Source organism: Meles meles, chromosome 9 (assembly GCF_922984935.1).
Source record: "Meles meles chromosome 9, mMelMel3.1 paternal haplotype, whole genome shotgun sequence".
Taxonomy (NCBI): Eukaryota; Metazoa; Chordata; class Mammalia; order Carnivora; family Mustelidae; genus Meles; species Meles meles.
In genome coordinates, this window is record NC_060074.1 from 109,302,108 (window position 1) to 109,316,512 (window position 14,405).

Sequence of the window (14,405 nt, forward strand, 5' to 3'; positions counted from 1 at the left end):
TGCTTTGGAGGTCAAGGACAGAAGCGCAAACTAGATGCATCCTCAAAGTAGAAAGCATCTGAATTCAGTTCTTCTAGGAGATGAAGTTTCCAGAAGATGAGAGACAACAACACAACCCTTCCCATATATATATATATGTATATATATATATATATATATATATATATATATATATTACTTTTTGTTTTTGTTATCTGCTTTCTTGAAAGTTTTATACACGTGGAGATGAAGAAAAGTTGAGGACATCTTTTCACTGTAACTGACAAGAGAGTAGAATTGCCAATCATTGTGGATCTCTCGCAGGTCAGGCATTATGTTGGGGCCTCATGGTTATTATTTTACCAACATGCACAGGATGAAACTGGGAACCAAAAAATTAAGTTAAAGTGACCAAGATGGTATCCAACCTCCAGTCTTTCTTTTGGATTCCCAAGTTCATGGTCTTTATACTGGAACTTAATGCCACCCATATTCATATTTTATATTGTAATTCAAATGTGAGGAAACTTTAAAAAATGATTTACAGATGTATGTTCAAAAAGCTATTAAAGTAAATAGCTATCTATTGTCTAAGTTAGTTCTTCCCAGAACATTTTATTTGGTGGCTCCATGGAGAGATTCTTGGGTTATGTGGGATTTACACAAGATGGTGAGTCCGTTGTCTTTAAGACCTCTTATATATTTTAGCTGAGTTTGCCTGCATAATATTATAAAATAAATAACCCATATCTGTCACACACACACACACACACACACACACACCAGTATTCACTAAGTATACAAGACCTAAAGCTTAGTGCCAATTCCTTAGTAAGACCATCGTCTAAGGACTAAGGGTACTAAGCAACATGAAGTACTACTGAGTGTCTATCTGCTTCCAGAAACTTTGCCCTGTATTGTGCAGCCTTTCCCATTCTGATCACCACATGCTCCAAACCCCACATGGAAATCGTGGGACTGCCCTGGAAGAAAGAATACCTCAAGGTGTCCTTCTGAACAGTCAGACTTTCCATTTCTCTTTTCAGGAATCAGAAAAGATCTATAGGCAAATCTTAAATAAATGAACAAACACCTGGGCTTCCTACCTTATGCATTTCAAGCTCTCAGTTCTTTACTGCATTTCATGAGGTGCCATGTGTCACAGGGACTAGTCCATTTCTCACATCCACACCTCTTCATTGAACAGTAGATACTCTGTTCTATTTTTTAATGTCAGAAATGGGTGCCATTCTAAGGACGTTTAGAGAGCTGTTGAGAATGGAGATTCATATTGTCCAAACTCATCTGAATTACTCAGAAAACAGGGAACTGTATAAAGGTAAAGAATACCACCTGCTCTGTTTCTTTGGAGAATCACGGAGGAATGTTTTGAATGTTGTGTGAAACATTAAAGAATTGAGAGAAAAAGCTGGCATCACTATAATTACTTTAAATGTGTTGTGAAACTTCAATGTCTTTTTTTTTTTTTTTTTTTTTTTTTCCTGATGGGAGGATGCCGGGAATGAAAATGGAAGAAAGAGGTCTGGGGGCTTTAGTCACTGAAGTTTGAAATCTTCTTTTGCTACTGTGACATTTCTCAAAGTGTTGACTCCCCACTGAAAAGTGAGCCTGGGCAAAGAGCTTGAACTCAGGCTTTGGCATTCTGGGCTGTGGCTTACATAAATGAGGAATGTGAGTAACTCTTGTTCTGTTAGACCTCATTGTCTTGTTCTGCTAAAGGAGAGACTTGGTGTAAAATTAGTAAAATCCCTTCTAGTCCTTTATATGAGTTCCTGAAGAACAGCTGAGGTCAATCCTTTTCCTCACTGTCTTCAAGGAAATCATCCACCCAAGAGTCTTCTTTTGAAAATATGGTAAATGTCCTTCATTGAGGGTATGTAAGGCCACATCCCCTGTCAGAGATCATGTTTCTCTACTCCCAAAATTGTGGTATACTTTGTGAAGTAATAAAGGTGAGCTTTGGGGCACTTGGGTACCTGGGTACCTGGTGAAACATCTGCCTCCAGCTCACATCATGATCCCAGAGTCCTGAGATCAAGTTCCATGTTGGGCTCCCTGCTCAGCTTCTCCCTCTCCTCTCCACTTGTGCTCACTCTCAGTATTTGTCTCTCTCTTTCTCAAGTAAATAAATGAAATCTTAAAAGGAAAACACACACACACACACACACACACACACAAAACCCACAAAATTTATGTCATTTATGTCATACAATGATTTTGTAAATGAGACTTGGATGTCCCAGAAAGGTCATGCATTTGACTCTCAGTGACATGTGTAGTTAGGAGCTAAAGATCCCAATATGAGAAGTTGTTTTGGGGGGAACTTTCTTTAAATGGAACTAGAAGAGAGAGAGAGAGAGAGTGTGTGTGTGTGTGTGTGTGTGCATGTGTGTGTCTTGGTAAGGGGGTGATCAGAATGTATAGAGTCTTCAAACTATGTTAAGGGTGAAGCTATTTTAGGTAGAGAAGAAGCAAGACACAGACATGACAAGTATCTTTGAGTATGGAATAGACTTTCTTATAGCTGAAGGTTTTTTACATGTTTATATCACTGTAATAAGTAGAACAAGCACCAGTCAAGTCAAATGGCATAAGGACCAGTTTTGATATTCCATTAGAGGAATAATCTATCCAGAGCTTTCCCTGGTATCACTAGAGGCATCAAACTCAGAGTAGAGTTCTCAGGATTAAGGCATGATTGGAACCTGGGAGATGGAAGAAGTCTCCAAGCTGAGAGAGGTCAGCCTAACAGTTGGGCACCACTGAATGACTATTAGTTAGGAAGATGGAAACTAAAAACCAGTCCACAGGCACAGAGCAGAATTCTTGGGCAAGAGGAGATATAACTAGCAAAGATCCAGAAATCAACCAGACACCATTGAAATATTTTCAGTTAAGGCCAAGAGTTTGTTGAAGAGGCACTCCCAGCTTACCCAACTTAATTCCTGGATACAGGCAACTGTGTTCATAATACTTCCTCAACCACCTTACAACTTTCAGTATTTCTGTATACTGGCTTGAATAGGAAGAATTCTAGAAAGGGCATTCCAGAAGTACCAATTAAGCAATCTATTCTAATCAGCTATCCATTATCCATACTTAGGAGACTTCTGTGACTGAAGATAAGATGAAATTCTAATGGTATAACCTTAGGTCAGCAGCCTTGATGGATGTTTATTTGATTATTATTTAACACTGACTACTTAAATAAGTCTACAACTATGGTCAACACCATCCCACTGGTCTTTCAGAATGTATCTCAATTGATATTTTCTCAAGAAACCTTCCCAAATCCAGCCAGATCCCCATCACCCAGCTTTCTAAATCTTCTCCTGTATAACATTTGCCCTAAGGATGTGTGTATGTGTGTGCATTAGTTTGCTGGGACTACTGAAAGGAAACAGTACAGGCTAGTGACTTAGGAATTTCTTTTTGTATAGTTCATGAGGCCTAATATTCTTGTAAGGACACCAGTCATATTGGATATAGGTCCATTCATATAACCTCATTTTACCTCCATTATCTCTTTAAAGGTCCTTGTCTCCAAATACAGAAAATACAGACTCATTCTCAGGTACTGAAAGTAAGGACCTCAGCCTATGAATTCTGAGGAACACCATTCAGCCTGTAACAATGTATATTAATCATGTGTCTATTAATTGGTTGTTGTCCAATTAATTGCTGTCCTGACCACTACAGTGTAAGTTTCATGGGAATAAGAACACTGACTTACTCATCACTATTTGCCCAAGGCCTATTATAGCACCTTCCTGATACGCAGATTTTTGATAACTATGTGCCCAATGTATAAGCAACTGCCTAAATGAATAAACCAGTAGAGTTGACCACCGAAATGATTCAGAAGGATGTAATTTTAACAGTGAAAGAAGAGTTAATAGTGATTTTTTAACAAACATTCATGTTACCACAATTTTATGCTGCAGAATGTGTCAAAACCAGAGACGAGCTACACTCAGGGGAAGTACTAATTAGATAAAGGCCAGTGGAACTCCCAGAGGTGGAGAGATGGCTGGGAGAGCTGCATCATGCAGGATAGAAGTGCTCACCCTGATTAATACTTGTGGCTAGATGGTTTTAGGCTACAGCCCTGCAGTTAACAGAGCTGCTCCCCAAATACTGCCCTTTTTCATTTAAGCCATTTGTATCTAGCCACCATCTGCACATCAAGTAAACGTGATAACTTTGTGAACTTCCTCCTCTGTTTCAATTGAGTTGTCATTAATGCCTCTGTATTTCAGCTAAGCTAATGTTGATGAGAAAATCCCATTAGCAAGGGAAAATACATAAATAGCCGCAGGGCTATGACTGTCACAACAAGCTGTCTGCTGAGCACAGAGTTCAAGTTTCAGAAGACAGAAATGTGATGAGACATTCCATTTTATGGCAAACTGAGAAATGCAATTGCCTGAGCTTTGAGATATCTTGTAGAGGTTGGGAATGTTTACCAAAACAGTGATCTCTTGGGCATCTACAACTTTTTCAAGTCCTAGTAATGGCAGTGGGCTCCCTTCATTTCTTAACTTACTCTTCCTTCTTCACCACTCATTCAAAAGAGGAACTGAGGGAGCTAGATTTTTATTGCTACATCAGAACACTCTAATAGTCAAACCTGATCTCACTTCCTTTACTCTTTCCTATTTTCTGCTTTGATAATTCTCTCATAGAATTCACTTTGCTGCCATTCAATTCAGGAAGATTTTGAGGTATCAACTCTCTGCTGGCATTATACTCAGACTTGAGGATGGAGGTATTGTCCACCTGGAGCTCATAGGCACAGTTGGAAGGGATGGTCTTGAGGCATTTGTAATGCAAGATGACACATGCTCAGGTTAGTAGGGGAGCACAGAAGAGAGGAACTTGGATGTGTGAGAAAGGAAAGGCTTTCTAGGGACAGGGGCAGCACAGCTTGGTTTTGAAGAATGAATTCTTCAAAATTCTGGCCAATAGAGAGGGAAGGAAACTATGTGCCAATCAGAGGAGAGAAGTAGGAGATTGAAAAGTGTAAGAATCTACAGTTGACTCAGGATAACTGGGTCACAGGGCAAAGAGAACAGACAGAATATAAAGCAGAATTCTGGCAGGGACATGAGATTTTGGGCTGTATCATGAAGGTGATGGAGAAATATATCTCTGGAGCTCAGCTCACTTTTTACCATGTTGATTTTTGAACTAAGCATTCAGGGCTATACCAGGGAAACAAGGCAGTAACCATCAACAACAATTCCATCACAATTCCCCTCTGACTCTAGTGGATGGCAAACCCTGGTGTTTTTCTTGCATAACCTGACCCAGGTTACTGTGACATATGCACCAGGCTTTAACAACTAGGAAAGGTTTAACCTGTGATTTATGGGCCATGTACCAGGGAGACCCTGCTGCTGACACTTGGCAGTGGAGATTCAGCTGGTGAGATGTTCAATCAATCAATGAGCATTTGGAAAGGAAAGGATGCCGCCCTGTTGATGATGAGGTGGATACCAAAACAGAACTCAGACTCTGACCCCCAGGAACTTGTAATCTCCTCGGGGTGTTGAGACTGGCAGGGATGCATTCTTAATTAATGGTAAAAAGCAGTAAATTATATGAACTAAATGCATAGATCAGACAGCAGATGTTATAGGAATTTGGAAGGAGAAATGACTATATTGGTCTGGTAAAGGTAAACCTCCTTTGATCATTTCTTGGTTTATTAACTGATTCACTCAATCATTTGGCACTTACTAAATGCCCTGCACTTTGCTAGATAGAGAGTCTAGTGACTATGATAGAAAGTCAAAAAAATGTAGGCACGTGGGTGGCTCAGTTGGTTAAGTGACTCACTCTTAATTTTGGCTCAGGTCATGATCTCAGGACCCTAAGATCGAGCCCCACATCAGGCTCTGTGCTTAGCAAGGAGTTTGCTTGGGATTCTCCCACTCTCCTTCTGCTCCTCTTCCTGCTCTCTCTCTTAAATATATATATATATATATATCCTGTCCCTACAGTTGAGGAGAAGAAGCTCTAGAAAAATATTGGGTATTGGAGGATAGAGAGATGGGCTTGTATACTGGAGATCTGGGAGTAGAGGCAATGATTAGGTAAGTGTATTCACTTGGAGCATAATGAATGCCCTAGCCTAGCTACAGTAGGGTTTGTGTAGGAACATTAGAAAACGGGATTGAGAGGACAGATGGAGACTAGATTATAGCAGGGAAAGATTGTCAACCTAAGCCGTTGGAGATTCGGTGACCCACTCGAAGGACATTTGCTGTGAGGTGTTTAGACAGTTCAATCTAGCAAGCTGTCCTGGACCAGAAAGAAGTCAGAGGCTTGGAAAAGAGGGAAGCCACCATAAAAATTCTCAGCTATAGTGATAAAGGATAGAATAAAGCCTGGAGAGGGAATTTGAAGAAAAATGTGAATTCCGTCTACTATATAGGGAAGGGTTAATAAAATTTCATAATTGATGGATAAACGGTATCCAAGAAAAACAGAACTCAGGATCTAAATTGTAGCATAATGGTACTAATAATTGTAATATGCTCTTTTACGACATGATTGACATTTTAAGACTGCTTTGTTCAATTATTTATGTATTCCCCACTTTGTTCTCACAAAAATTGAAACTGCTTTTGAACTATTAAGTAAAGGTAGACGTGACAGAATGTGGAAAAAGCAGCTGAATTGGGTTTTCTGGAAAAGATAAAGCCTAGAATCTTCCAAGTCAAGCCAGGTAATTCTATCTCTATTTTACAAATAAGGAAGCAGGTCTAGAGAGATTAAGAAATCTGTCTAAATTCCTAGAAATTATAAGTGGCAGGGCCTTGAGCAAGGGGTACAAGGTGAATAAAGGCATCACAGAAATCTGTAACAAGTTATTTTCAGGGTCGGAAATAGAGTCTCTGTAGACTCTGCTGTGGCTTGAGCTAAATCTCTGCATGTTGATGTGTTCATGCTTAGAGGTCCTGGGACAGCCCCTCTGTTTCAAGGGTTTTGTATTCAAACCATCAAAAGAGATGCTGAAATTAGACAAAATCTAAAAGGCAAATACCTCTTTGGTATTGGAGAACGAGAAATACAGAAAGGAAGAGGAGGTGAGAGAGAGCACCAAGGCTCTGCGACCTCCAGAGTTACTGAACGTGTCATTCTCAACCAACGGAGAGTCCCCATCTGCCTACCCCAGCCTCCCCTCCCCCTAAACTCACCCAAGGAACTTTTGTCAGTATCTGGAGACAATGTTGGTGCTGGGAGTAGGGGACTCTTACTGGCTCTAGTGAGTCAGGGGTGCTACTAAATATGCTGCACAAGAGGCATAACGCTTAACACTGTACCCCCAACAAAGAATTATCTGGTCCAAATGACCCAGTGCCAGTGTTGAGGGACTGACTCTGTTTCAAGGAAACCTTACTTCTATAGAAAAATGTAGGGTTTTGGTCTTTTAGGATATTACTTAACTGCTCTGAATCTCAGTTCCAACAAATGTGAACTATAAGTTGCTGTGAAGTTCTCATTACAAACCTATTTAAAAGGCATATTAAGGGGCTCCTGGGCGACGCAGTCGGTTAAATGTCCAATTCTTGGTTTCAGTTCGGGTCATGGTCTCAGAGTCCTGAGATCAAGCCCCATGACCGGTTCCACACTCAGCAAGGAGTCTTTTTGAAATTCTCCTCTCCCTCTGCCTCTCCCTCCCTCTTTCTTTTGCTCTCTCAAATAAAAAATTAAATCTTTAAAAATAAAAAAAAATTTAAAAAAAGAAAAGATGTATTAAATGCTCAGTGAGATTACCTACCTGGAAAAATAAAGTCAAAGTAATTACAATTAGCTAGAATTCCAAGTTAGATCTAAGTAGACATTCTAAGAAACAGAAGTTGAATGTGTTTTAATTCTTAGAAGCTAGAAGATCCACATAACACCAGGACCAAAATTTCAACTTCGTATGGTCAAGACAGTGTATTATTTCATGCATAGGAAGTTCCCAGTACAGGGAAATCCATACAGACAGAGGGCAGACTAGTGGTTGACTAAGGCAGGAGGTGAGGGGGTGAAGACATCAGAGAGGTGATGGCTACATGTTACAGCGTTTCTTTTGGGGTTATGACATGCTTTAAAATTAATGTTTTGATGGTTGCCTAACTCTGAATAGACTAAAAACAATTAAATTGTGCATTTTAGATAAACAAATTGCATGGTATGTGAACTTTATCTCAATCAAGCTGCTCCAAAAGTACAAATAATGACACACAAAGTTGAACTCAATGTCAGAAGATAGAGTTTTGCAACAGAATTGGCCATCTGTTCCTGGAGAATGGCAGGGCTGGCTCTGGAGGGGTGGAGAGCAGGAGCTCAGCCTGGGTCCCCCACACCACCTCTTCAATTCCGGCTTCAACTCTAACCCCATGAACCTGAGCAGCTCTCTTACTTTTCATTTTGTGCCTATAGCATAAAGACAATAAAACTTGGCCTCCTGGACCACTGTGAGAGTTAGGAATTATACATTTAAAATGCGTGGCACATCACAGATATTCGAAATCTTTTGAGTAGTATTAGCTATTTTTACAATTTGCCTGTGTTTCAGAAGTTCATTTACAAGTTCAATTGCAAGAAGGGAAACTGATTTTGTTTGTTTTTTGTTTTCATGGAGAAAAACTTTTGAGTCTTGGTTCAGATCTTGAGCAAAGCACAGAGCAATTTCTTTAACTCTCTCTATAAAAGATCTTTCCTTGGAGTGCCTTAGGCTGAATTCAGGGACCTGTGAGCAGCAGTTTTAACCCATGAAGGCAAGAAGTGAGAAAGAATGAAAACATTTCCTAAACTTTATCTCAAATTAAACAGTTTGTTAGTCTTAAAAAAAAAAAATTGTTTTTAGAAACTTTGATAATTCCACTACTCTTTATTAAGAAAAAGAAAAAAAAAAAAACAAAACCCTAATCATTCCAGAGCATTCTAGTATTTTCTCTTTGTAATAATTTTTAACAAAATGGAAACCATAACCACATACACTATTTAGTCTCAGTTTTTCTCTTATTGGGATATCACTTGCATTCTTGGACACAGTCATTTTTAATTACTCTATAGTTCATATTATTAAGTATACCATGTTCAATTTAGCTAACCTGGAAATATTGGTGGTTGTAAATTTTTGCTCTTAGAAATAATGGCATCATGAACTCTTCATTGTAAATCTTGGCTGCAGCTCTTATACTATTTTAGGACTAATTCTTTGGATTAAAATTTATGCAAAATGAATTATGATTATCTTTAGGAACTTTTTTTTTCATGTTTGGTATTTTTTTTCCAGAAAGAATGCACAAAATTATGTTGCCAACAACAATATATGAAATTTCCTATTTCCCTCTCTATCCACTAACTTGGTATATTGGTTTTTCTTCTTTTTCTAGGGGATGGCAAATATTATTTGACATCACTTACAGGTCAGAAAATTTGTATTTGTCATTATCCAATGATTTTTCCAGAAACCAAATTCCACCTTTTAAGCCTGGTCTCCTAAACCATACGAATTCTTAGAACTCCAAAGTCGTCCTAATTACATCATTTTACCTCCAGGGGCTTTTCCTCATCATATGTTCCTGGACTCAAAGCTACTGCTTTCCCAGTCTCTCCACTGAAAACTTCTATTCGTTCAGAACTTTTGGTCTCAGGGAGGTTTTCGGAGGAAAGCAACCCGATAAAATTGCTTTTCCCTAATTTCTGAATAATTACTAGGACTTAAACCTGTACTTTTCTTTTTTTTTAAATTAATTAATTTTTTTTTCAGCGTAACAGAATTCATTGTTTTTGCACAACACCCAGTGCTCCATGCAATACGTGCCCTCCCTATTACCCACCACCTGTTCCCCCAACCTCCCACCCCCGACCCTTCAAAACCCTCAGGTTGTTTTTCAGAGTCCATAGTCTCTTATGGTTCACCAAATCTGTACTTTTAAAAAGAGAATTCTTAGGAACTAAACCTTGAAGAACCTCCAGAGCTGTTATTTTGAAATATATATATATATATATAGATAGATAGATATAAAACATATATAGACATATTTATATGTAACATATATTATATATATACATATATAGACATATTTATATGTAACATATATATAACATATATAGGCATATTTATATGTAACATATATTATAAATACATATATAACATATATAGACATATTTATATGTAATATATATATAACATATATAGGCATATTTATATGTAACATATATTATATATATATATAACATATATAACATATAAATAGAATGATGTAGGAAGGAGGACCCAATAGACATATTTATATGTAACATATATATATAACATATATAGACATATTTATATATAACATATATAGACATATTTATATGTAACATATATATATATAAAACATATATAACATATAAACGGAATGATGTAGGAAGGAGGACCCAGGCAGAAATCAGATTTTTTAGAAGGAAATATATCACTGCTTGCCTTGGAATCTGTTGTTCCCAGCTTCAGCACCTCTAAAAGGAGCCTTGTTTTTCCCAGCTTCTTTTCTTCCTCTTTGAAACCTCAAATGGTGTACTTGTTAACCAGGCTGCACAATGGGCTCTCTGGGGATCTCTGAAACTTCCAAGGCCTGGGGCCACCCTGAAGCCTGCCTTAATTAACCTGGTATGGGGCCCTGGGACCTGTCTTTTCAGAAGCTCCCCAGGTGCTCCCTTTGTGTGGTCAGCACCAGGAACTACCGACCTAATAAATTTCTTCAGAAGAGTGAAGATTTCACATAGGCTCCCCCTGCAGGGATTCAGGACCACGGAGGAAAAGATCAAAACGATCAAACCAAAAGGAATTGCAGACTAGAACAGAGAAAAGAAAAAGAGAAAGAAAGAAAAGAAAAAAAGGAAAAAGAAAACAAACAACCAAGCAAACTCTTACTAATAACAATGTGAAAGAGAGCGACATGTAGTGATGGGGGAAGGGGAGGGGACTCAGAGTCTGAACACGAAGGCCAGTGCTCTGGCCCTGCCACTCACAGGGCTCAGACGTCTTCCTTTAGGCCACATTCATTTGTAAATGGAGCAGAGGATGTATATCTGATTAGTTGGGGCTCTCGCCAAGGCCTCTGTTTCCTTCTTCCTTACTGCAGCTCTGATGTTTAGCAGAGCGTTGGGCCCTTCGGGGTTATTTTTTACATCCTCTAAGTTGGATTAGTTAAGAACTCCTTTTCACTTCCAATAATCTATAGTTTGTCTGCGGATGCAACCTCCTATGTTATGCAAATGTATTTCAATCAGTATGCAAATAAGAGTAAAAAAAAGTAAAGACCTACAGCTGGCTATGCCCCCCAAATGCCCCTGCCAGAAGTCAAATGTTCATCACCAGGAAACACCTGCCAGAGCCTCTACCTCATTAGCAGAGTCCCTGTGGTTAGGACCCAAACACTGGCTTTTGGGAGGCAGTAAGGCTGCCAGGTGGAGCAGCCCTTGCGTTCATCCCAAGCAGATGTTCAAGGCTGCAGCAAAGACTGCTGGGGAGCTGGCTGGAAATGCAGGAGGGTCTCTTACATCTGGCCTCTTGTGAGCAGATGGGTCGCAGCTGCCTTGGTGCATCACAGCTGGGCCCCCAGCCTGGTGCTGTGCTTCTCCCTGGGCATCTTCTCCAACCATCTGAGAGCTCAGAGGCACAAGCTCTTTAGTAGCTGTTCTGAGAAGCCCCGCAGACCTTGGCTCTGATTTTCAGTGCTTCCTTCCCAGCTGGTTTCTTAGGGACTGCTCCACTAGGCTCTACCAAATCTGATCTCTTTTACCTCTAGGAATAGCTCTTAATCCATCCCTTGCTCTCAATTTGCATTGCTGCTACTGTGGCTGAGACTCCCATCATTCTGTCTCCTGGGACCAGTGCCTGCAGTAGGCCCTATCAGTTCTGCTTCCACACTTGATTCCTCCCAGCTGTCCTCTGCCACGGGAGTCTCTGCATATGTACCTCCAGCCATGTTGTTCCCATGCTAAGGACTCCTCCTGGACTCCCATTCTTCTAAAGCAGTGATTTTCATTCCTGGCTATACATTAGAATCACCCAGGGAGCTTTAAAAAAAAAAAAATTCAGATGCCTAGGGTCCCATCCCCAATGGTTCTGATGGAATTAGCTTGACTAAAGCATTCTTCAGAATCATTTACTCAAGGAAACCGTGGAAACCCATTCCTTGGTTTGGCACTGCAGGCCCCTGGGTGATTGGATCCATCCTCAGTTACCTCCCTATTGCCCTCTCCTGCTTCTCATTCCAGACCTGTGCTTTTTTGTAGTTCCTCTGGTTCCTGAACTGAGAGCTCTTATGCATTTCTCAGAAACCCCCTGAATCATCTCTGCTTTGAAGCATTTTGGGGATCCTCACGTGCCATTACTTAGGTTTTCTTTGTTCTCTTCTCCCATATTACTGCACCAACCAAAATGGCAAGTGTTGTTCTTTGCTTGCTTCTCTGTTTATCCCACTCCCCTGGACTCAAAGGGCAGTGTTCTAACCCTTGTTGCATACATCTCTTCCATTTAATGGGAGATTATAGGCACCATGTGATGTCTTCATACTTCCGTATGGGAGGGGCCACTCTGCAGTTGCTGTTCTGTCCATCTGTTTTAGCTAACATTGTCTACTTACCATGTGGCAAGTACTGTTCTACATGCACCACTGTATTAACACTGTATCATTCTCACCATGGCGAGTAAGCACAATCATTTCCTCATTTTGCAGGGAAGAAAACTGAAGCAATAGGAGTAGGAATGCCGCTCAGCACACAGCAGGGCACAATAGATGTCTATTGAGTGAAAACATGTGTGGCAATGTGATTTTGTCACAGACACATCCTTGGGACTGGATTGGTGATTAAGACTCTGTTTCCTTCAGCACGCACCTGACATGAACAGTCTTAATAGATGATACACTTTGTAAAAGGAAATAGTCCCTATCTTTATGACTAATTCCCCGATCAGTTGTCTCAATCAAATAGTCCATCAGGGTAGTATGCACCAAAGACATCTGCGGTGTGAGAACAAGGGAGGATTAACTTGTGCCTGGGTGGCTCAGTCTGTTAAGCATCCGCTCTTGACTTGGGCTCGGTCATGATCTTGGGGTTGTGGGATCAGAAACTTGCATCGGGCTCTGTGCTAAGTGAGCAGTCTGCTTCAGATTCTTTCTCCCTCCCCCCCCCCCCGCCCCTCTATGCTCTCTTTCAAAATAAATAAATAAATAGACAAACAAACAAATAAATAAATAAAATCTTAACAACAACAAAACCCACCTACTATGCCTGCAACTGTCCTAGGAACTTCCTTGCCTGATCTCAGTTGATCCTTTCACAATGACACAAAGTGGGACTTATGATCTTTGCAGATGATAAAGCCAGAGTTCAGGGAAGGCAGGTAATTCAGCCAGTGTTAACTAGTTGAGGAAAAACGTTGGGAATGAACTGGTCTGTTACTTCTCTCAGATGGGAGGCTGCCTCTGCCTGGCACAAGAATTTACTATTCTTTATCTCTTTTTGCCTTTAAAAAAGTTTATTTTCTCCTAAAAAAAAAAAAAAAAGGCAGATAAGGCACTTGTGGAAAACTGTGAGAAAACTGAAGTCACCTATAACCCCACCACCCAGAGATGAAATTACCATAGACATTTGGAATTTTTTTTTCCTTTCAACATTTTAGTTGGCATTTGTATAGCAAGAGGTTCGTTCACATGGCTTCGCCTTTTGTTGTAGTATACAGAAAAATCTGTGTTCTCCCTTTTGTTCTGAAACCAAATGTATCAGATGTGGTTCAGCCACTTTGGAAATAATAGAATTAGAGCAGTAAACAGAGGAAGAAAGGTGAAGTGGGTGGAAAGGAGGGGTTTGTAGTTGAAGTACAGGGACACAAGGGGCACCTGCTGAGACACACAGGGAGCACAGCAGGGGAGGAGCTTGAGCCCCCCTTGCTCCAGACCACCCCACTGAATCAACCCCATGCCGGCCTTTCCTGTTTCTTTTTCAGGAAGCAGCTTGAATGATGGCTTGTGGCATTCCGTTAGCATCAACGCCAGAAGGGACCGCATCACTCTCTCTCTGGACAATGATGCAGCATCCCCAGCCCAGGACACCACCCGTGTGCAGATTTATTCTGGAAATAGCTACTACTTTGGAGGTAAATTCCCCAGGTTTTGAAAGTAAAGGAGGGAGGGAGAAAGCCGTGAACAATTATTTCGCCCTGATGATTTTTTTTTTTTTTTTTGGCCAGTTAGACCATTCACACATGTACACACAAACACACACACACACAAACACATATGGGTACCCACTCCCAAAGCATGAAATAATGAGAAGCAAACTCTCTGACAGCTGTGCAAATATAAACTATCTAGGTCAGGACAGAGGAAGAAAAAAAAAAAAAAAAACTT

General features: G+C 40.1%; 1 protein-coding gene across 1 annotated transcript in view; it reads left to right on the plus strand.

Annotated features, from left to right (window-relative positions):
- Positions 1 to 14,405, plus strand: part of CNTNAP5 (contactin associated protein family member 5) — an 848,385-nt gene that overhangs the window by 444,267 nt on the left and 389,713 nt on the right. Inside the window, exon 9 of the mRNA XM_046019554.1 lies at positions 14,003 to 14,152. Within this exon, the coding sequence (XP_045875510.1) occupies positions 14,003 to 14,152 (150 nt within the window). The remainder of the gene's footprint in view (positions 1 to 14,002; positions 14,153 to 14,405) is intronic.